Here is a 22,223-nt window from a genome sequence, read left to right on the forward strand (position 1 = left end):
TTTTGAGGAAAAAAATGGGGGTTTGGGGGAAAAAAGGGGGATTTGGGGGGAAAAAATGGGGTTTTTTGGGGAAAAAATGGGGATTTTTGGGGGGAAATAATGGGGATGTTTGGGGGAAAAATGGGAATTTTTTGGAGATTTTTAATGGGAATTTTAGGGGGAAATAATGGTGGTTTTTTGGGAAATAATGGCGGTTTTTTGGGGGAAATAATGGGGTTTGTGGGGGAAATAATGGGGGTATTTTTGGGAAAAAATAGGAATTTTTGGGGATTTTTTTGGGAAAATAAATTGGATTTGTTGAGGGAAAAATGGGAATTTTGGGGGGGTTTTGGGGAAAAAAAGAGGAATTTTGGGGGATTTTTTGGGGGAATTTTAGCGAAAATTTGGATTTTTTGAGGGAAAAAAATGGGGATTTTTTATGGGAAAAAAAATTGGAATTTTCGGGAAAAAAATGTGAATTTTTTTGGGGGAAAAATGGGGTTTTTGGGGGGAAAACCAGGAATTTTGGGGGATTTTTTGGGGAATTTTGGGAGAAAAAATGGGGATTTTTGGGGAAATAATGGGGATTTTTGGGGGAAAAAATGGGAATTTTGGGGGATTTTTGGGGGAAATAATGGGAATTTTGGGGGATTTTTTGGGGGGAATTTTAGGGAAAAAATTGGATTTTTTGAGGGAAAAACGGGAATTTTGGGGGATTTTTTGGGGAAAAAAATGGGATTTTTTGAGGGAAAAATAGGAATTTGGGGGATTTTTTGGGGGAATTTTAGTGGAAAAAAATTGGATTTTTTCAAAGGAAAAATGGGAATTTTGGAGGAAAAAATAGGAATTTTGGGGGATTTTTGGGGGGAATTTTAGGGGAAAAAATTGGATTTTTTGGGGGAAAAATAGGAATTTTGGGGGATTTTTTGGGGGAATTTTAGGGGAAAAAATTGGATTTTTTGAGGGAAAAATGGGAATTTTGGGGGATTTTTTGGGGGAAATTTTAGGGAAAAAATGGGGGTTTTGGGGGGAAAAAATGGGAATTTTGGGGGATTTTTGGGGGGGAAAAAATGGGAATTTTGGGGGATTTTTGGGGGGAAATAATGGGGATTTTGAGGGATTTTTGGGGGGAAATAATAGGGATTTTAGGGATTTTTGGGGGAAATAATGGGGTTTTTTTGGGGGAAAATGGGGTTGTGTGTGTGTGTGTGTGTGTGTGTGCTCGGTGTGTGTATGCCCGGTGTGTGCCCACTGTGCCCACCTTCAGAGGAGCGGCTGGGCCGGCTGTGGGCACACCCTGAACCCTGTTAACCCCCAGTGTGTGCCCGGTGTGTGTGCCCGCTGTGCCCACCTTCGGAGGAGCGGCTGGCTCTGGTGCCGCGGGCACACCCTGAACCCTGTTAACCCCCGCTGTGTGTATGCCCGCTGTGTGCCCGCTGTGCCCCCGCTGTGCCCACCTTCGGAGGAGCGGCTGGCCCTGGCGCCGCGGGCGCGCTCGGCGCTGCGGGAGCGGCTGCGGCGGGGCCGGGGGCTGGCCCGGGCCAGGCTGCGCGGGCGGGAGCGGGAGCGGGAGCGGGAGCGGGGCCGCGGGAGGCGCCGCCCGCCGGGGCTGCGGGAGCGCGGCCGCCGGAGCCGCCCGGGGCTGCGCGAGCGGGAGCGGCGGCGCCGCGAGGAGGAGGAGGAGGAGGAGGAGCCGGGCGGGAGCGGCGGCGGCGGCCGAGAGCGGCGGCGGGACGGGCTGGGCGGGGACAGTGAGCGGCGGCGCGGGGTGCGGTTCTCCTTGCGCTCGGCACCATGCCTGCGGGGAGAGAGACGGGAGTGATGGGATTGGGGAATGGGGATATGGGGATTTGGGATTGGGGAAAAGGGGATTGGGGTTGGGGAATGGGGTTATGGGGTTGGGGAATGGGGTTATGGGATTGGGGATATGGGGGATATAGGTTATGGGGTTGGGATATGGGGATTTGGGATTGGGGAATGGGGGAATTGGGGAAACGGGGATTGGGGATATGGGATTGGGGAAAGGGTTATGGGGATTGGGGAAAGGGGGATTGGGGATATGAGTTATGGGATTGGGGATATGGGGTTATGGGATTGGGGAATGGGGAATTTGGGATTGGGGATATGGGGATATGGGGAATGGGGAAAGGGGGATATGGGATTGGGGTAAGGGGTTATGGGGTTGGGGAAAGGGGTTATGGGATTGGGGATATGGGGGATTTGGGGAATGGGGGATTTGGGAAGGGGTTATGGGATTGGGGAATGGGGGATTCGGGACTGGGGAAAGGGTTATGGGATTGGGGATATGGGGGATTTGGGATTGGGGAAAGGGGGAATTGGGGAAAGGGGGATTTGGCATTGGGGAATTGGGGAATTTGGGATATGGGGGATTTGGGATTGGGGAATGGGGATATGGGGATATGGGATTGGGGTAAGGGGTTATGGGGTTGGGGAAAGGGGGTATGGGATTTGGGGATTTGGGGAATGGGGGATTTGGGATTGGGGATATGGGGATATGGGATTGGGGTAAGGGGGATTTGGGATTGGGGATATGGGGGATTTGGGATTGAGGAAAGGGGTTATGGCATTGGGGAATGTGGTTATGGGATTGGGGATATGGGGATTTGGGACTGGGGATATGGGGATTGGGGAAAGGGGGATATGGGATTGGGGATATGGGGGATTTGGGGAAAGGGGTTATGGGATTGGGGAAAGGCTTATGGGATTGGGGATATGGGGTTATGGGATTGGGGAAAGGGGGAATTGGGGTTGGGGAAAGTGTTATAGGATTGGGGATATGGGGTTGTGGGATTAGGGAAAGGGGGATTTGGGGAAAAGGGAATTGGAGAGAGGGTTATGGGATTGGAGATATGGGGAATTTGGGATTGGGGATATGGGGGATTTGGGGTAAGGGGTTATGGGGGATTGAAAGGGGGATTTGGGATTGGGAAAAGGGGTTATGGGATTGGGGAATGGGGGATTGAGATTGGGGAAAGGGGGATTTGGGATTGGGGAAAGGGGGATTTGGGATTAGGGAAATGGGTTATGGGATTGGGGAATGGGGGATTGGGGAAAGGGGGATTTGGGGAAAGGGGGAATTGGGGAAAGGGTTATGGGATTGGGGATATGGGGGATTTGGGATTGGGGAATGGGGGATTTGCGGAAAAAGGGAATTTGGGGATATGGGGATTCGGGATTGGGGATTTGGGGAAAGGGGGACTGGGGAATGGGGTTTGTGGGGAAAGGGGATTATGGGATTGGGAAAAGGGGGATTTGGGATTGAGGAAAGGGGTTATGGCATTAGGGAATGTGGTTATGGATTGGGAAATGGGGTATTTGGGGAAAGGGTTATGGGATTGGTGAAAGGGGGATTTGGGAGAGGGATTTGGGGAATGGGGTTATGGGGATTTGGGATTGGGGAAAGGGGGATTGGGGATTGGGGTTTGGGGATACGGGGATTGGGGAAAGGGGGATTTCGGATATGGGGGATTGGGGATTGGGGAAAGGGGGAATTGGGGTTGGGGAAAGTGTTATGGGATTGGGGAAAGCGTTATGGGGTTGGGGATATGGGGTTATGGGATTGGGGATATGGGGGATTTGGGGAAAGGGGTTATGGGATTGGGGAATGGGGGATTGCGGAAAGGGGGAATTGGGGTTGGGGAATGGGGGATTTGGGATATGGGGATTTGGGGGAAAGGGATTTGGGGAAAGGGTTATGGGGTTGGGGATATGGGATTGGGGAAAGGGGGATTTGGGGAAAGGGAATATGGGGGATTTGGGGATTGGGGATATGGGGGATTTGGGGAAAAGGGAATTGGGGAAAGGGTTATGGGATTGGGGAATGGGGTTATGGGATTGGGGAAAGGGGGATTTGGGATTGGGGATATGAGGATTGGGGAAAGGAGGATTCGGTATTGGGGAAAGGGTTATGGGATTGGGAATATGGGGGATTTGGGGAAAGGGGGATTTGGGGAAAGGGGTTGTGGGATTGGGGAAAGGGGGAATTGGAATTGGGGAAAGGGTTATGGGATTGGGGATATGAGGGATTGAAAGGGGATTTGGGATTGGGGAAAGGGGTTATTGGATTGGGGATATGGGGTTATGGGATTGGGGATATGGGGATTTGGGGAATGGGGAAAGGGGGAATTGGGGAATGGGGAAAGGGTTATGGGATTGGGAATATGGAGTTATGGAATTGGGGATATGGGGGATTTGGGATTGGGGAGATGGGGGATTGGGGATCGGGAATTGGGGATATGGGGGATTGGGGAAAGGAAGATTTAGGATTGGGGAAAGTGTTATGGGATTGGGGAAAGGGGGATTTGGGATTGGGGAATGGGGTTATGGGATTGGGGAAAGGGGGATTTAGGGAAAGGGATTTGGGGAAAGGGGGATGGGGGAACTGGGGAAAAGGGATTTGGGGAAAAGGGGGTTTGGGATTGGGGTTATGGGATTGGGGAAAGGGGGATTTGGGATTGGGGAATGGGGTTATGGGGAAAAGGGGAATGGGGGATTGGGGGAAAAGGGATTTGGGAAAAGGGGGATTTGGGAAAGGGTTATGGGATTGGGGAATGGGGGATTGGGGATTGGGGAAAGGGGGATTTGGGGAAAGGGGGATTGGGAATATGTGGATTGGGAAAATGGGGGAAGTGAGAAAAACCCAGAAAAACACTGGACAAATCCGGACTGAACTAGAGAAACTGGGAAAAATCTGGGAAAAAAACCTGATTAAAAACTGGGAAAAAACTGCCCAAATAGATTTGGGGAAAGAGAGGAAATGAGGAAAGGGGGATTTGGGAAAAGGGGGAAATGAGATTTGTGTTTTATAAAATTTTACAATAAAAACGTGACCTCGTTGAAGAGTGCAAATCAGGGAAAAGAAATAATTCAAATTAATTCATTAATGAGTAATTAGGAGAAGGAATGGAAAACACAGGTACCTGCTGGAGGAGTGAGCCTCAGGATTCCACTCGGGATATCTGCCAATGGCAAAGGGAAAATGCATTCCAATGGATCCCACAGTGCATTCCCAATGGATCCCACAGTGCATTCCCAATGGATCCCAAATGGATTCCCAACTGATCCCAAATGGATTCTGCACTGCATTCCCAATGGATCCCAAATGGATTCCCAACTGATCCCAAATGGATTCTGTGCTGCATTCCTGATGGATCCCAAGGGATCCCGCAGTGCATTCCCAACGGATCCCAAATTAATCCCAAATGGATTCTCAACTGATCCCAAATGGATCCCACCGTGCGTTCCCAATTGATCCCAATGGATTCTGCACTGCATTCCCAATGTATCCCAATGGATCCCACACTGCATTCCCAATGGATCCCACGGTGCATTCCCAACTGATCCCAAATGGATCCCACACTGCATTCCCAATGGATTTTCAGTGACTTCTCAGTGGATCCCCAAAATATCCCCAGTGGATCCCCAATGGATCCCAAAGGGATCCCACAGTGGATCCATTTGGGACACATTGGGAATCATGGAATGCTGGATTCCTAATGGATCCCACAGTGGATTCCCAATGGATTCCAAGTGAATTCCCAACTGATCCCAAATGGATCCCACAGTGCGATCCCAAATGGATTCCCCAGTGGATCTCAAAAATATCCCCAACGGATCCCCAGTGGAATCCCAAATTGATTCCCAGTGGATTCAAAAAAGATCCCCAGTGGATCCCCCAGTGGATCCCAAATGGATTCCACAGCGATTCCCAACATGCTCCAAATGGATCCCACCGTGGATTCCAAATTGATTCCCAATGGGTCCTACATGGATTCAACAGTGCATTCCAAACGGATCCCCAGTGAATTCCAAATGGACTATCAACAGATTCCTGGCAGATCCCCAGTGGATCCCAAATGGATCACATGTGGATCCCCCAGTGCAATCCCAGTGGATCTCCAACTGATTCCCAATTGATTCCCAGTGGACCCCCAGTGTGTCCCAAATGGATCCCACAGCAGATTCCCGATGGATCCCACAGTGGACTCCCAAGGAATTCCCAGCGGATCTCAAAAATATCCCCAGTGGATCCCAAATGGATTCCCCAGCGCATTCCCAATGGATCCTGAATGGATCCCAAAGTAGATTCCAAATGGATTGACACGGATTCCCCAGTGCATTCCCAATGGATTCCCACTGAACTCACAGCAGATTCCCAATGGATCCCACAGTGGACTCCCAAGGAAATTCCCAATGGATTCCCACTGGGAACTCACAGCTGATTCCCAGTGGATCTCAAAAATATCCCCAGTGGATCCCAAATGGATTGCACAGGGGATTCCCAATGGATCCCAAAGTAGATTCCAAATGGATTGACATGGGTTCCACAGTGCATTCCCAATGGATCCCTGGCGGATCCCCAATGGTTTCCCACTTGATTCCCCAGTGGATCTCCCATTGATTCCCACTGGGTTTCCAAATTATTCCCAACGGATCCCTGGCAGATCCCCATCAGATTCCCAGTGGATCCCAAATGGATTCCATAGTGCATTCCCAATGGATTCCCATTGGGAACTCACAGCAGATTCCCAGTGGATCCCAAACTGATTACACAGGGGATTCCCAATGCATCCCGAATGGATCCCAAAGTAGATTCCAAATGGATTGACAACGGGTTCCCCAGTGCATTCCCAATGGATTCCCATTGGGAACTTACAGCTAATTCCCAGCGGAGCTTAAAAATATCCTCAGTTGATCCCAAATGGATTATACGGGGGATTCTCAATGGATCCCGAATGGATCCCAAAGTAGATTCCAAATGGATTGACACGGATTCCCCAGTGGATCCCAAATGGATTCCCACTGAACTCACAGCTGATTCCCAGTGGATCCCAAATGGATGATACAAGGGATTCCCAATGGATCCCAAAGTAGATTCCAAATGGATTGACATGGGTTCCCCAGTGCATTCCCAATGGATCCCACAGTGGACTCCCAACGAATTCCCAGTGGATCTCAAAAAGATCCCCAGTGGATCCCAAATGGATTCCCCAGTGCATTCCCAACGGATCCCTGGCAGATCCCCAATTGTTTCCCACTTGATTCCCCAGTGGATCTCCAACTGATTCCCACTGGGTTTCCAAATTATTCCCACTGGATCCCCATCAGACTCCCAGCGGATCCCCAGTAGATTCCCAACGGATCCCCAGTTGATTCCCAATGGATCCCTGGCAGGTCCCAGTTGATTCCCACTGGGTTTCCAATTGATTCCCAGTGGATCCCTGGCAGATCCCCAGTTAATCCCCAATGGATCCCCCTCAGATTCCCATGGATTCCCATCAGATTCCCACTGGATCCCCACCAAATTCCCACTGGATCCCCCTCAGATTCCCAGTGGATCCCCCTCAGATTCCCACTGGATCCCAAATGGATTCCTCTGTGGTTTCCCCTCAGATTCCCACTGGATCCCCCTCAGATTCCCAGTGGATCCCCACCAGATTCCCAGTGGATCCCCAGTTGATTCCCAATGGATCCCTGGTAGGTCCCAGTTGATTCCCACTGGGTTTCCAAATTATTCCCAACTGATCCCTGGCAGACCCCCAGTTCATGCCCCTCAGATTCCCACTGGATCCCCCTCAGATTCCGAGTGGATCCCCAGTTGATTCCCAACAGGTCCCAGTTGATTCCCACTGGGTTTCCAAATTATTCCCAATGGATCCCTGGCAGACCCCAGTTAATCCCAAATGGATCCCCCTCAGATTCCCACTGGATCCCCAACAAATTCCCAGTGGATCCCCACCAGATTCCCAGTGGATCCCCATCAAATTCCCAGTGGATCCCCCTCAGATTCCCACTGGATTCCCATCAAATTCCCAGTGAATCCCAATCAGATTCCCATGGATCCCTTACTGCTGGCGCAGCCGGCGGCAGCTCTCCAGGTGCTCGGGGTTGTTCTGGTGCAGGATCCAATCCTGGGGACAAGAGAACATCGGGAACAGCGGGATCAGCGCGGGAACCCCGGGATCAAATTCCCAAGAAAAGTCAAATTCCCAAGAAAAGTCAAATTCCCACAAAAAGTCAAATTCCCATAAAAGTCAAATTCCCATAAAAGTCAAATTCCCACGAAAAGTCAAATTCCCATAAAAGTCAAATTCCCAAGAAAAGTCAAATTCCCACGAAAAGTCAAATTCCCATAAAAGTCAAATTCCCAAGAAAAGTCAAATTCCCATAAAAGTCAAATTCCCATAAAAGTCAAATTCCCATAAAAGTCAAATTCCCATAAAAGTCAAATTCCCACGAAAAGTCAAATTCCCACGAAAAGTCAAATTCCCAAGAAAAGTCAAATTCCCACGAAAAGTCAAATTCCCACGAAAAGTCAAATTCCCATAAAAGTCAAATTCCCACAAAAAGTCAAATTCCCATAAAAGTCAAATTCCCAAGAAAAGTCAAATTCCCACAAAAAGTCAAATTCCCACGAAAAGTCAAATTCCCATAAAAGTCAAATTCCCAAGAAAAGTCAAATTCCCAGGGAATTCAGATTCCCAAGAAAAGTCAAATTCCCAAGAAAAGTCAAATTCCCACGAAAAGTCAAATTCCCACGAAAAGTCAAATTCCCACGAAAAGTCAAATTCCCATGAAAAGTCAAATTCCCACGAAAAGTCAAATTCCCACAAAAAGTCAAATTCCCAAGAAAAGTCAAATTCCCATAAAAGTCAAATTCCCAAGGAAAGTCAAATTCCCATGAAAAGTCAAATTCCCACAAAACGTCAAATTCCCAAGAAAAGTCAAATTCCCAAGAAAAGTCAAATTCCCATCAAAAAGTCAAATTCCCAAGAAAAGTCAAATTCCCAAAAAAAGTCAAATTCCCAAGAAAAGTCAAATTCCCACAAAAAGTCAAATTCCCAAGAAAAGTCAAATTCCCACGAAAAGTCAAATTCCCACAAAAAGTCAAATTCCCATAAAAGTCAAATTCCCAAGAAAAATCAAATTCCCACAAAAAGTCAAATTCCCATAAAAGTCAAATTCCCAAGAAAAGTCAAATTCCCACAAAAAGTCAAATTCCCAAGAAAAGTCAAATTCCCAAGAAAAGTCAAATTCCCACAAAAAGTCAAATTCCCACAAAAAGTCAAATTCCCAAGAAAAGTCAAATTCCCATAAAAGTCAAATTCCCACAAAAAGTCAAATTCCCACAAAAAATCAAATTCCCATAAAAGTCAAATTCCCACGAAAAGTCAAATTCCCATAAAAGTCAAATTCCCATAAAAGTCAAATTCCCAAGAAAAGTCAAATTCCCAAGAAAAGTCAAATTCCCACAAAAAGTCAAATTCCCATAAAAGTCAAATTCCCACAAAAAGTCAAATTCCCATAAAAGTCAAATTCCCAAGAAAAGTCAAATTCCCAAGAAAACTCAAATTCCCATGGAATTCAGGCAGGGGGTTAAAAGCTGATTCTCGCTGCTCCAGCACAAAAGCCCCAATTAAATGGATTAATCCAATCAATCAATTAAATGAATTCATTAAATAAATTAATCGAATCCATTCATTAAATCAATTAATTCCTCAATTAATTCCTGGAAATTTTCACTTCCCATCATGTCACAGCCCAAAGGTCATTCCAGAGCCTCGGGATGTTTTCCACACTCATTTATCATTAAAATATCAGATAAAAATTGGATTTAATTCCATATAAAAACGCCTGAAGTCTGGTTTAATTGGGAATATTGACAGGGAGCTGGGAAAAAAAATAAATGAGGCAGTTTTCTATGGAAAAGGAAAATTCTGGGATTCTTCAAGGTGGAACATCACCAATGATAATTATGAAATATTCTTGGGAAAAATAAATCAACTTCCAGCGGCTCTTCCGGTATAAACTCCAATCAAAGATGGAATAATTAATATAAAATTATGGATCTGAAGAGTTGGGATGATGGAATAATTCCTAGGAGGATAAAGCAGCATTTTAAACTGGTTTTCCCTAATTTCAAACCATCCCTAAGCAATCCCATTCCCAAAGATCCGGATTTTTTCCAGGCTGGAATTTAACCAGGATTAAAAAAATAAATAAATAAATAAAAAGTTGCTCCTCAAGGAAAACTTGAGGGAAAAGGGAATTTGACTCCGAGAATTCCAATTCCATGGTTCCAAGGAGGAGTTTTGGCTCCCAAATCCCTCCAGCTGCTGATCCAAGATTTTTGGGAATCTTCTTCTCCTTGCCAGGTCCTCACTGGCCAAAACCTTCTGGATTTATGGATTTTCCTCCTTTCTAACTCTTCCCACTCTTTGGGAATATTCCACTGTCCACAGAATCCAAAATCTTCTGGATTTATGGATTTTCCTCATTCCTAACTCTTCCCACTCTTTGGGAATATTCCACTGTCCACAGAACCCAAAATTTTTTGGATTTATGGATTTTCCTCCTTTTTGCCTCATTCCTGGCCTTTCCCACTCTTTGGGAATATTCTAATATCCACAGAACCCAAAATCTTCTGGATTTATGGATTTTCCTCCTTTTTGCCTCATTCCTAACTCTTCCCACTCTTTGGGAATATTCCACTGTCCATGGAACCCAAAACCTTCTGGATTTATGGATTTTCCTCCTTTCTAACTCTTCCCACTCTTTGGGAATATTCCAGTGTCCACAGAACCCAAAACCTTCTGGATTTATGGATTTTCCTCCTTTTTGCCTCATTCCTGGCCTTTCCCACTCTTTGGGAATATTCCATGTCCACAGAATCCAAAATCTTCTGGATTTATGGATTTTCCTCCTTTCTAACTCTTCCCACTCTTTGGGAATATTCCATGTCCACAGAACCCAAAATCTTCTGGATTTATGGATTTTCCTCCTTTTTGCCTCATTTCTAACTTTTCCCACTCTTTGGGAATATTCCATTGTCCATGGAACCATCATGGAATGGTTGGGTTGGAAAGGAACCCAAAGATGATCCCAGGTTGCTCCAAGCCCCACCAAACCTGGATTTGGACATTCCAAGGACGGAACAGCCCCGATTTTTTTTCCTGGGATCCAAAGAAATCCTTCCCTTAAAATTCCAGGATCCCTTCCCATAAATCCTGGTGAGAAGAAAAAATTCCATGTGAACTCCTCCGTTCCCACCATCCCTAATTCCATCCCAACCTCCTCGCGCTCATGGATCACCACCAAGAAATCCTGGAAGCAGAAGGTGCTGGAACAAAGTGTCCAATCTTCATGGAAAACAGAAAATCCCAAGGATTTCACAAATTCCAGGTCCAAGGAGGCATCAACGCCAACTTTGAGCGGATTTGGGGAACAAAAGTGGATAAAAATAAGGATAAATCCCATCCCTTGTGCCGGGAATGTTTCAAATCCACTTCATTCCAGATGGGAAGGGATTGAGGATGAAGGAATTGTTATTCCAAGAAATCTGCTCCATCCAAGACGTGAAGAGTTTGGAGAAGGAGGAATCCCACAAATCCCACTTGGTTATTCCCACAGGACGGCGATTCCTGCTCCGTGGAATATCCATAAAAATCCTTCGAGATTTTGAGGATTTGGGAAATTAGAATTAAAAGGGAACAGCAGAGGGTCAGAGTCCGCCTATCCCAAAGCAAAATTGGGAATTTTGCCCTAAAAAAAACAACATCCAGGACACAAAGATTTTTTGGGAATACCTGGCCCCAAGCATCGATTTTGGCCTCAAATTCTGATTTTAATGCCCGAAAATCCTCAGGATCAGAGTCCAACCTCTCCCCTTCCTCCCTGAGACCAAAATGAGGCCAAATCCGTCAAATTCCGGTGCTGCCCAAACCCCACCTTCCACAAATTTCCACCATTTTTTTTTTCCACAAATTCCCAAAATTTTTTTTTGGACCTGCCTGATTCAAATGATCCATTTTCCATAAAAACCTCTGGATGCTGGTGCGAAATACCAAAACTTGTGGCTTTAAAAAAAAACCAAAAAAACCCCCCAAAAAAATAAAACAAAAAAACCACCTTTAAAATGTATCAGAAATCTGTAAAAATGAGATCCAGGATTTTTTTTTTTTTTTCCAGGGAAAATTCAGTTTTGGCCCAGCCAAGTTGAAGGGATGATGTTGGGATGATGAAAATCCCACATCCAGGTGAGGTGGGAGCTTCTGGGTTTCAGAATATTCCAGCAGCTGGAATTCTCTTCCCATGGGCAACACAGCATGGTCAGATCCAAAATAAATCAATTCAAGAGCAGATTTTTAAAAATCCATGGAAAAAGCGTGAAAAATGGAAATCCATGGAAAAAATCCATGGAAAAAGCGTGAAAAATGGAAATCCATGGAAAAAATCCATGGAAAATGCAAAGAAAATGAGGGAAAAGGGAGCTCAGCACCAACAGCCTGAACTCAGAATCCATCACTGGAATTTTGGTTTTCTTCAAAGATGGGATAGAGAAGGTTTTTCCTCGTTGGGCACCTTCATCTTCATCCAATGTCAGTTCTGTTATCCCAAAATCCTGGAATGGTTTGGGTGGGAAAAGAGCTTAAATCCCATCCCATTCCTGCTCCTGCCATGGGCAGGGAAACCTTCCCCAATCCCAGGTGGATCCAAATCCATCCAGCCTGGCCTTGGGCACTGCCAGGGATCCAGCAAATCTGGGAATTCCATTCCAGCCAGCAATTCCTTGCCAAGATCCCAATACAATCTCCACTTTTCCTACTTGGAGCCATTCCCTGGCTCCTGTCCCTCTGTCCCTTGTCCCCAGTCCCTCTCCAGCTCTCCTGGAGCCCCTCCAGGGACTCTGAGCATTCCCTGGAATTTTCCCTTCTCCAGGGGAACATTCCCAGCTCTCTCAGAGCAAAAGAGCTCCAGAATCCTGGAATGGTTTGGGTTGGAAAACACCTTCAATCCCATCCATTCCCACCCCATCCATGGGCAGGGACACCTCCCACTGTCCCAGATGGATCCAGCCTGGCTTGGACACTTCCAAGGATCCAGGGGCAGCCACAGCAAATCTGGCAACTCCATCCCAGCCAGGAATTCCTTGCCAAGATCCCAGCCCAATCTCCCCTTTCCCAGTGGGAGCCATTCCCTGGCTCCTGTCCCTGCAGGCCTTGTCCCCAGTCCCTCTCCAGCTCTCCTGGAGCCCCTGCAGGGACTCTGAGCATTCCCTGGAATTTTCCCTTCTCCAGGGGAACATTCCCAGCTCTCCCAGCCTGGCTCCAGAGCATCTCCATGTCCTCCTCTGGATTTGCTCCAGGTCCTCCTGGCGTTGCCAGCTCTGCAGGTGGGGTCTCACCCGGGCACAATTCCCACCTTTCCCGCTGCCCACGCTGTGGGATCAGCCCAGGACACCCCAAGTCCTTCTCCCAGAGCTGCTCCGATCGATCTCTTCCCATCTCGGATCTGTGCTGGGATTGTCCTGCTCCGGGAGCTCCCGCCCTCGCTGAGCCTCGCCAGGTTGGGATGGTGCCACCTCTCCAGGTGTGATGCCAGGGCAGAGCTCGGTGCCACCCTCCCCGTGCCAGGGGTGACCGATGGCGGTGTCCTTGTCACCGACGGGGACGTTGGATGGTGCTGATCCCAATCTCTGGGCATGGAGCTGGTGACAACTCCAAGTGCCACCATCCATGAAATCCATCTCTCCAGGCCGAGGGCAGCCATGCCACCTGGACAGCATCAAATGTCTCAAATCCTTGGGAATCACTGGATCTGGTGGCTCCTCCAACTCAGCTCCCATCCAGCTCTCACGGGACAAGGAATGGTTGGGAAGACAAATCTTCAATGTCCAGGTCATCTCCAACCACCCAACGCCCGCTGGATGTGCTGAACTGCAGAGCTGGAATGGAGAGGAATTCTTGGATCTCTGCAATTCAAGGATACGCCAGCTGCACGTTTCCTCATCCAAGTTTTATTTTTGGGATAAAACTCCCAAACTCTTGTGGTTCTTCTGCACCAGGGCTGCTCCTGGGAGGTCTCCTGTGTTCCTGGGAGACAGAACACCAAACGCTTCCCGAAGGAAAGGAACCCGGGCCAGAGCTGAAGGACAGGGAGCAGCTTTGGGGGGTTCTGTAGGATCAGGATTCCTGGGAACACATCCCACCCCAGCGCCACCAGCACAAGATCTCACAACCTTTAACCCACCCCAAACCCTCAGCCAGAGCTGATTTACCAACACATTTTTAGTGACAACATTTCCCTGCTTAAACGAGCTAAGAATTCCCATCTCGGTTAATTCCCTTTTCCAAAATTGCTTTTTCCCTTTGGTAACACTCCCCACTTTTGTCTTCCTGTTCAATTTTACCCATTTTTATTGAAAATCATCCTTCCCTTCCCACTTCCAGCTGCCCACCTCCCTGGCCCTCAGCGAATCCTGGGGAAAAGGATTTGGGAATTTCTGGCTTTTTCCCTAACAAAGCCGTCCCCATTTTCAGCCAGATTTTGAACTCACAGCAAACAGAGCCTAAAACCTCCAGGATTTTGCCAAATTACAAAAATCCCTCCCCTGCAGCCTCTCCACACTTTGCCATTCAAACACATTAAATAATTATTCATTAATTACTCTGAGTTTTTATATCCCGTTCTCCAATATTTTTGATGGATCAAACCTTGGGCTTTTCCAGGCAAACCCACAGCTTCCAAAATATTTTTTATCTCCAAATATCCACCATTTCCTCCCTTTATTTTTTTCCTTCAAAGCTCAAACTGATTTCCTTCGAGGCTGAGAGCCCGGCGGGATGAACGGACGCGTTTTCCGCGTCGCCCCGAGCCAGCCTCTGGAATATTCAGCGTTGTCACACAGGGCAGATTTGGAAGATGAAATCTCGGGTTCTGAATGGGCTCTTTTGTTTCCAGGCAGAGTTTGGAGGAGGAGGAAGGGGGGGAATGAACGCACAGACATCTCACCCACCCCCAGACACGATCTGAGCCCCCCACACACGACATTAATATTTCACTCCGCTGCTCCAGGTTTGTTTTGTTGCTTGAGACCCCGCTGCAAAGTCAAAACACATTTCAACACTGAAATAAAAATGAAAATCGACACTGAAAAGCAACTGGGAGAAGAACACGCCGTTACAATCATTTCTAGCATCATTCCCAACACTCAACCTTGGCGGCCAGCATCCCAATCCACAGAATTCCCAGGGGAAAACAACCAGCGGCAGGAAAAGGTGCCGAGTACACACACGTAGGGAATAATCTGGGAAAGCCACTCACCTTCATATGAGTGCATTCAAGGTTACACAGAGAACACAAATGTGGGAATATTCGCGGCGACGTGGCATAGTAGTCGTTCATCATGGACGGGGTGGGCAGGCGTTTGCTCTTCTCGGGGAACACGGGCAGCCAGGACGCCTTCACCACCCCGAACGGGGATTTGATGGGCTCCTGTGCCGCTGAGTGGTAGGGTTTGTGGTGGTAGGGTTTGTGTCCCGCCGAGGGGCCGGGATGGGCGCTGGGGCCGGGATGGGCGCTGGGCCTGGCATGGGTGCTGGGGCCAGGATGGGTGCTGGGCCCAGGATGGGTGCTGGGGCCAGGATGGGTGCTGGGCCCAGGATGGGTGCTGGGCCCAGGATGGGTGCTGGGGCCGGGATGGGCGCTGGGCCCGGGATGGGCGCTGGGCCCGGGATGGGCGCTGCCGGCGTCGCGCTGCTTCTGCTCGTGCTGGCTGATGGCGGCCAGGAGCCCGGCCGAGAAAGGCGGCGGCGTCAATGGCGTCAACACGTGCTGGGTGACGGGCAGCTGGACCAGCGGCGGCATCACCGGGGGCAGCATGGGCTGCGGCAGCGGCGTGGGCAGCAGCGCCGGCAGGATGGGCGGCAGCACCGGCGGCATGGGCGGCTGGGACGCCGGCTTCACCACCGGCAGCACGGCGGGCGCGGCGCTGCACAGCACCGGCACCTTGGCCGGCGGCTCGGCCGGGAAAAACGACGGAGCGGGCGAGGAGTCGGCGGGGAAGGCCGGCAGCTTGATGAGGTCTTCGGCCGGGAACACGGGGTTGCACGGCACGTTGGGCACGTTGGGCACGTTGGGCACGCTGGGCACGCTGGGCGGCGGGGCGGCCACCGGCACGCTCGGCTCCCGCTGGAATTCTTCCCGGTTCTCCGCGCTCGAGCTGTCGGGATTGAAGATGCGCGCTTCCAGCGGTTCCTCGGGCAGCGCCTCGGGGTTGTAGGTGCGGATCTCCAGCGGGTCCTCGGTGTAGCCGTACTTGCTGGCGTGGCCGTAGTCGATCACTTTGCTCTTGACGGCGCCGCCGCCGCTGCTCTCGCCCCCCGGCTCCTCCCCCCGGCTGGGAGCGTGCAGGCCGGGCACGGCGTGGCCCATCTTGCGGATGCGGATCTCCCGCAGGATCCGCGGCATGTTCTCGGGCGTCAGCTGGTCGTCGGGGTAGCGGCTCAGCTCCTCCAGGTCCTCGTTGGACAGCCCGAAGCTCGCTAAAATGCTGGAGGCGCTTTCGGGCGTGTAGCGGTTCTGCGGGTTGGAGTTCTGCTCCAAGAGCGGCGCCGGGCCGGGCGGTTTCGGCCCGGCGGTGCCGGCGGGGCAGGGGCCGCCATCCCAGCGAGTGGCACGGGGGTCTCCCTTCTGCTCCTGGTGCAGGCCGCTCTTCTCCTTGACTTTCCTGGGGTCGGCCCTGTGCAGCGTGACGCGGACGTTGATCCTCTGCGAACCCGTCCACTCGTGGCCCGAGAATCTCTGGGGCGCTCCTTGGGGCGCTCCTTGGGGCGCGGCTTTCCTGGGCGGCCCCGCCGCGCCTCCGGCCCCGAACGCCGCCGGCGCTTTGGTGCCCGCCGGGTTGGGTCCTCTGGGCCTCGGGGGCAAGGTTCCTCTGGGGCTAAACATTGCGTCTTTCAGCAATGCCTGGCGCACGCCAGCGCGGGGAGGCGCCCGCCCGCCGCCGGCAGCCGAGCGCTGGAGAGCCAAGTGGGTCTGAATTTGGGCAAGCTGAAAAGGAGGAGGGCCCAACACAAGGGGGCCGGCAAGGCCAAGGTTCAGGGAATTCACAAGTGGTGCGAAACTTTCCAAGAACAACACAAAGCTGCAAGTTAAAAGACAAGGGTTAGATGGGTCATCTTTGGCATCTGCTCACAGCGGCTTCTAGGACGGGGAGAAAAAGCAACCCGAGGCACGGGAGCGGGATTTGCACCGCACAGTTTAAAGCACTCAAAATTCACAAAAATATCATTTTCTTTTGTTGATTAAAATCTTAAATATAGAGAACAGGTGATTAATCAATTAAACAGCTGATTAACAAGCTTAACCCAACAAATTGGATGTCACACAGGGAACACAACAACCGGTGGTGACACTTGCAACAGCATCGCTTAAAACCTGGCATTTCACTTCTTTGCGACAACAGCGTTTGGGTTTAATTACAATTAATAATTTTAGGAGCGGTGAGGCAAAGCGTGAACCCGCCCTGCCGGGAGGTGACGAGGGATGAGCTGGAAGTGGAAGCGCTGAGGTGGAGAACTCCAACCGGCTCCAGCCGGCGGAGCTGAGCCGAGGCCGGAGCGCGTTCCAGCAGGACGCTCCCGTGGGTGAAGAGCAAACCCTGCAAGAATCCACAGGGTGGGACGAGGCTGCAATTCTGTGGGTAGAAAATATCCCATCTCTCCAAGAGCTTAAATAGAAAGGGTTTGAAAGAAACAGAGAGGAGTAAAAGCGTACAGGAAAAACGACAACAAAAAAATCTCCACACAAAAAGCACCGTGGTCAATGGAAGTGGGGCTTGGTTTGGGTGAAATCACGGAGAATTCGGTGCTGTGGGGTGAGGAAAGAAGGTACAAATAGAGGGAGAGGAAAATGAAAACACCACAGAGTTCTGGAGAGAGAATCACACAAGGCTTTGGGCTGGAAGGGACCTTCGAGCCCATCCCATTCCACCTCCTGCCATTCCCATTCCCACACCTCCCGTTATCCCAGAGAGCCCCAAGACCGAGATCAGCGAAACATCAAAGAGCAGCAAAGTCCCTGTGCAGCTCCAGGGAATTCTGGATTTATCGGGAATTCTGGATTTGGGGCGAGGACAAAGCAGCAGCCACAACATCAGCACATCCCCAGCTCCGTTCCCAACCCCGAACAAAAACTCCCAACCCTGTCCCAGCCCAAAACCAGGAAAACTCCAAACCCGGGAATTCCTCATTTCCCCCTTGTCCATCTCTTGTCTCGTGGAAATGAACTCTTCCTGCAGCTTTCCCAGGAGTTTTCCCGGCCGTTCCCGGAGCTCCGCGCTCAGTTCCTGCGGCACCGAGGTTCTCGTCTCTCCGATGCCGTCACCGGGTTTTGTTTTCCAAGCTTGTGGAAGTCGACTCCAGCTGGAAGTTCTTCCACAGAGCAGAGGTTCACGCTGAGATCACAGCTCAAGGAATGAACCTTACAGGGAATGACCAAACACAGGTGCAGGACAGGAGGATTTTCCAGCACAATTCCCGGAGTTTGAGGGTTTTTTTGAGGAATTATTTAATTTGAACCAAGTAGAAACTGTTCTGTGAATCCTATTAATCCTCGCCAAGCAAACAATAACCAGATTCCCACCAGACAGCATTCCCAAAATTCTGGCCTCTCACCCAATATTCCTCCTCCCTCCATAAATTAAATCGGATTTCAACAGGAGCTGCATGTGAAGCCAAGTTTGTTCCAGAGGGTTTCCAATAAATATAAACCAACATTCCCCGAGCCACCTCCTGCCTTTCTGTTGGCGTTTTCTCCAGAATTCCCAGCGCTGGAGGACAAAAATTCCCTCAGAGCCCATCCCTGAGGGAAGCACTTGGAGAAGGAACGCTGCCAAAGCCACCCACCACCAGGACAACCACGAATGGATCAGCAGAGCAAATCTGGAACACCACCAACCTTAATTCCACGGATCAGGAATCTCCCAAAGGAGGAAAAAAAAACCCAAATTCCCACAGGATGGGTTTTTACCTCTCCAGGTATTTCCAGGTGCTGCATCTGACACGGACAGCCGGGAGCAGGGAAGCTCCCACAGCAGGATCAGGGATAACAAACTCACCTCTGACAGCTCAGGGATGGAATCCAGGTCGGGAAAGACTTGGAGCAAGATGGTTTATGGGAAATGTCCCCATCCAGGGCAGTGACCCCATTGGTCACTCTGTGCTGACCACTGGTGTCCCCATCCCAGTGACCCCATTGGTCACTCTGTGCTGACCACTGGGATGGTTTGGGGAACAATGCCTGAACCCAGAGCTGTGTCCCCATCCCAGTGACCCCATTGGTCACTCCGTGCTGACCACTGGGATGGTTTTGGGAACAGAGCTGGGTCTCCATGGTTGGTGTCCCCATGCCACCAACACCAGAGCGGTGTCACTGTGTCACTGACCCCACTGTCACTCTGTGCTGACCACTGGGATGGCTTTAGGAACAGAGCTGGGTCTCCAGTGTTGGTGTCCCTATGCCGCTGACTCCAGGGCTGGTGTCCCTGTCCAACTAACCCTAGACCCGTGTCCCCATCCCAGTGACCCCATTGGTCACTCCATGCTGACCACTGGGATGGTTTGGGGAACAGAGCTGGGTCCCCAGAACTGTGTCCCCACTCACTGACCCCAGACCCGTGTCCCCATCCCAGTGACCCCAGTGGTCACTCTGTGCTGACCACTGGGAGGTTTTGGGAACAATGCCTGTTCCCAGGACTGGTGTCCCCATCCCAGTGACCCCATTGGTCACTCTGTGCTGACCACTGGGATGGTTTTGGGGAACAATGCCTGTCCCCAGGACTGTGTCCGCATCCACTGACCCCATTGGTCACTCTGTGCTGACCACTGGGATGGTTTTGGGGACAGAGCTGGGTCTCCAGTGTTGGTGTCCCTATGCCGCTGACTCCAGGACTGGTGTCCCCATCCCACTGACCCCAGAGCTGTGTCCCCATCCATGGCAGTGACCCCATTGGTCACTCTGTGCTGACCACTGGGATGGTTTTGGGGAACAATGCCTGTCCCCAGGACTGGTGTCCCCATCCCAGTGACCCCACTGGTCACTCCATGCTGACCACTGGGATGGTTTTGGGGAACAATGCCTGAACCCAGAGCTGTGTCCCCATCCACTGACCCCAGACCCGTGTCCCCATCCCAGTGACCCCACTGGTCACTCCATGCTGACCACTGGGATGCTTTTGGGAACAGAGCTGGGTCTCCATGGTTGGTGTCCCCATGCCACCAACACCAGAGCGGTGTCACTGTGTCACTGACCCCACTGTCACTCTGTGCTGACCACTGGGATGGTTTGGGGAACAATGCCTGTCCCCAGGGCTGGTGTCCCCATCCCACTGACCACACTGGTCACTCCATGCTGACCACTGGGATGGTTTGGGGAACAGAGCTGGGTCTCCATGGTTGGTGTCCCCATGCCACCAACACCAGAGCGGTGTCACTGTGTCACTGACCCCACTGTCACTCTGTGCTGACCACTGGGATGGTTTGGGGAACAACGCCTGTCCCCAGTGCTGTGTCCCCATCCCACTGACCCCAGTGCTGTGTCCCCATCCCAGTGACCCCATTGGTCACTCTGTGCTGACCACTCATGTCCCCATCCCAGTGACCCCATTGGTCACTCCATGCTGACCACTGGGATGGTTTTGGGAACAGAGCTGGGTCTCCATGGTTGGTGTCCCCGTGCCACCAACACCAGAGCAGTGTCACTGTGTCACTGACCCCACTGTCACTCTGTGCTGACCACTGGGATGGTTTTGGGGACAGAGCTGGGTCTCCAGTGTTGGTGTCCCTATGCCGCTGACTCCAGGGTTGGTGTCCCTGTCCAACTAACCCCAGACCCGTGTCCCCATCCCAGTGACCCCATTGGTCACTCTGTGCTGACCACTGGGATGGTTTTGGGGAACAATGCCTGTCCCCAGGGCTGTGTCCCCATCCCACTGACCACACTGGTCACTCCTTGCTGACCACTGGGATGGTTTTGGGAACAACTCCTGTCCCCAGGGCTGTGTCCCCATCCCACTGACCCCAGGGCTGGTGTCCCCATCCCAGTGACCCCAGTGCTGTGTCCCCATCCCACTGACCCCAGTGCTGTGTCCCCATCCCACTGACCCACTGGTCACTCCATGCTGACCACTGGGATGGTTTGGGGAACAGAGCTGGGTCTCCATGGTTGGTGTCCCCATGCCACCAACACCAGAGCAGTGTCACTGTGTCACTGACCACACTGTCACTCTGTGCTGACCACTGGGATGGTTTGGGGAACAACGCCTGTCCCCAGGACTGTGTCCCCATCCCACTGACCCCAGTGCTGTGTCCCCATCCCAGTGACCCCATTGGTCACCCTGTGCTGACCACTGGGATGGTTTTGGGGAACAATGCCTGTCCCCAGTGCTGTGTCCCCATCCCACTGACCACACTGGTCACTCTGTGCTGACCACTGGGATGGTTTTGGGGACAGTCCCACGTCCCCAGACACGGTGACTGGACACAGAATTGTCCCATCCCCTGGAGCAGCCGAATCCTGGGAATTGCAGATCCCAAACCCGCAGTGGTGGGGCCAAAGAGGACCCAGGGAGCCCCACACCCAGCTAATTAGTGCCACCCTAATGAAGATCCAGCGTGAACCTGAACAGGATGGACATTTTCAGAACTGTCCTCTCCAAATATTCCCTATCCAGCAATTCAGGAGGAGCAGGAATTCAGGAAAATCCCTCAGTGGGATTTAACCCTTGAGGATGGGCAGGACGAGCCCATGGATCAGGTTTGGAACTTCAACCCCATTCCTGAACCCCAAACCAGGAGCTGCTCCAAAATCCAACTGCTCCAGGTGGATCCAGCCTGGCCTTGGGCACTGCCAGGGATCCAGGGGCAGCCCCAGCAAATCTGGGAATTCCAGCCCAGCCAGCAATTCCTTGCCAAGATCCCAGCCCAATCTCCCCTTTCCCAGTGGGAGCCATTCCCTGGCTCCTGTCCCTCCATCCCTTGTCCCCAGTCCCTCTCCAGCTCTCCTGGAGCCCTTTAGGGACTCTGAGGATTCCCTGGAATTTTCCCTTCTCCAGGGGAACATTCCCAGCTCTGCCACAGCAAAAGAGCTCCACAATCCTGGAATGGTTTGGGTTGGAAAACACCTTCAATCCCATCCATTCCCACCCCATCCATGGGCAGGGACAGCTCCCACTGTCCCAGGTGGATCCAGCCTGGCTTGGACACTTCCAAGGATCCAGGGGCAGCCACAGCAAATCTGGGAATTCCAGCCCAGCCAGCAATTCCTTGCCAAGATCCCAGCCCAATCTCCCCTTTCCCAGTGGGAGCCATTCCCTGGCTCCTGTCCCTCCATCCCTTGTCCCCGGTCCCTCTCCAGCTCTCCTGGAGCTCCTGCAGGGGCTCTGA

At 51.1% G+C, this 22,223-nt stretch overlaps 1 protein-coding gene across 1 annotated transcript in view; it reads right to left on the reverse strand.

The window, feature by feature from the left end:
- Positions 1-22,223, reverse strand: part of ZNF638 (zinc finger protein 638) — a 66,292-nt gene that overhangs the window by 41,664 nt on the left and 2,405 nt on the right. The window contains exons 2-5 of the mRNA XM_064712322.1: positions 15,103-16,924; positions 7,849-7,910; positions 4,920-4,958; positions 1,437-1,777 (exon numbers count right to left, since the gene is read on the reverse strand). Coding sequence (XP_064568392.1) covers positions 1,437-1,777; positions 4,920-4,958; positions 7,849-7,910; positions 15,103-16,924 — 2,264 coding nt within the window. The remainder of the gene's footprint in view (positions 1-1,436; positions 1,778-4,919; positions 4,959-7,848; positions 7,911-15,102; positions 16,925-22,223) is intronic.

Source organism: Zonotrichia leucophrys, chromosome 4 (assembly GCF_028769735.1).
Source record: "Zonotrichia leucophrys gambelii isolate GWCS_2022_RI chromosome 4, RI_Zleu_2.0, whole genome shotgun sequence".
NCBI lineage: Eukaryota > Metazoa > Chordata > Aves > Passeriformes > Passerellidae > Zonotrichia > Zonotrichia leucophrys.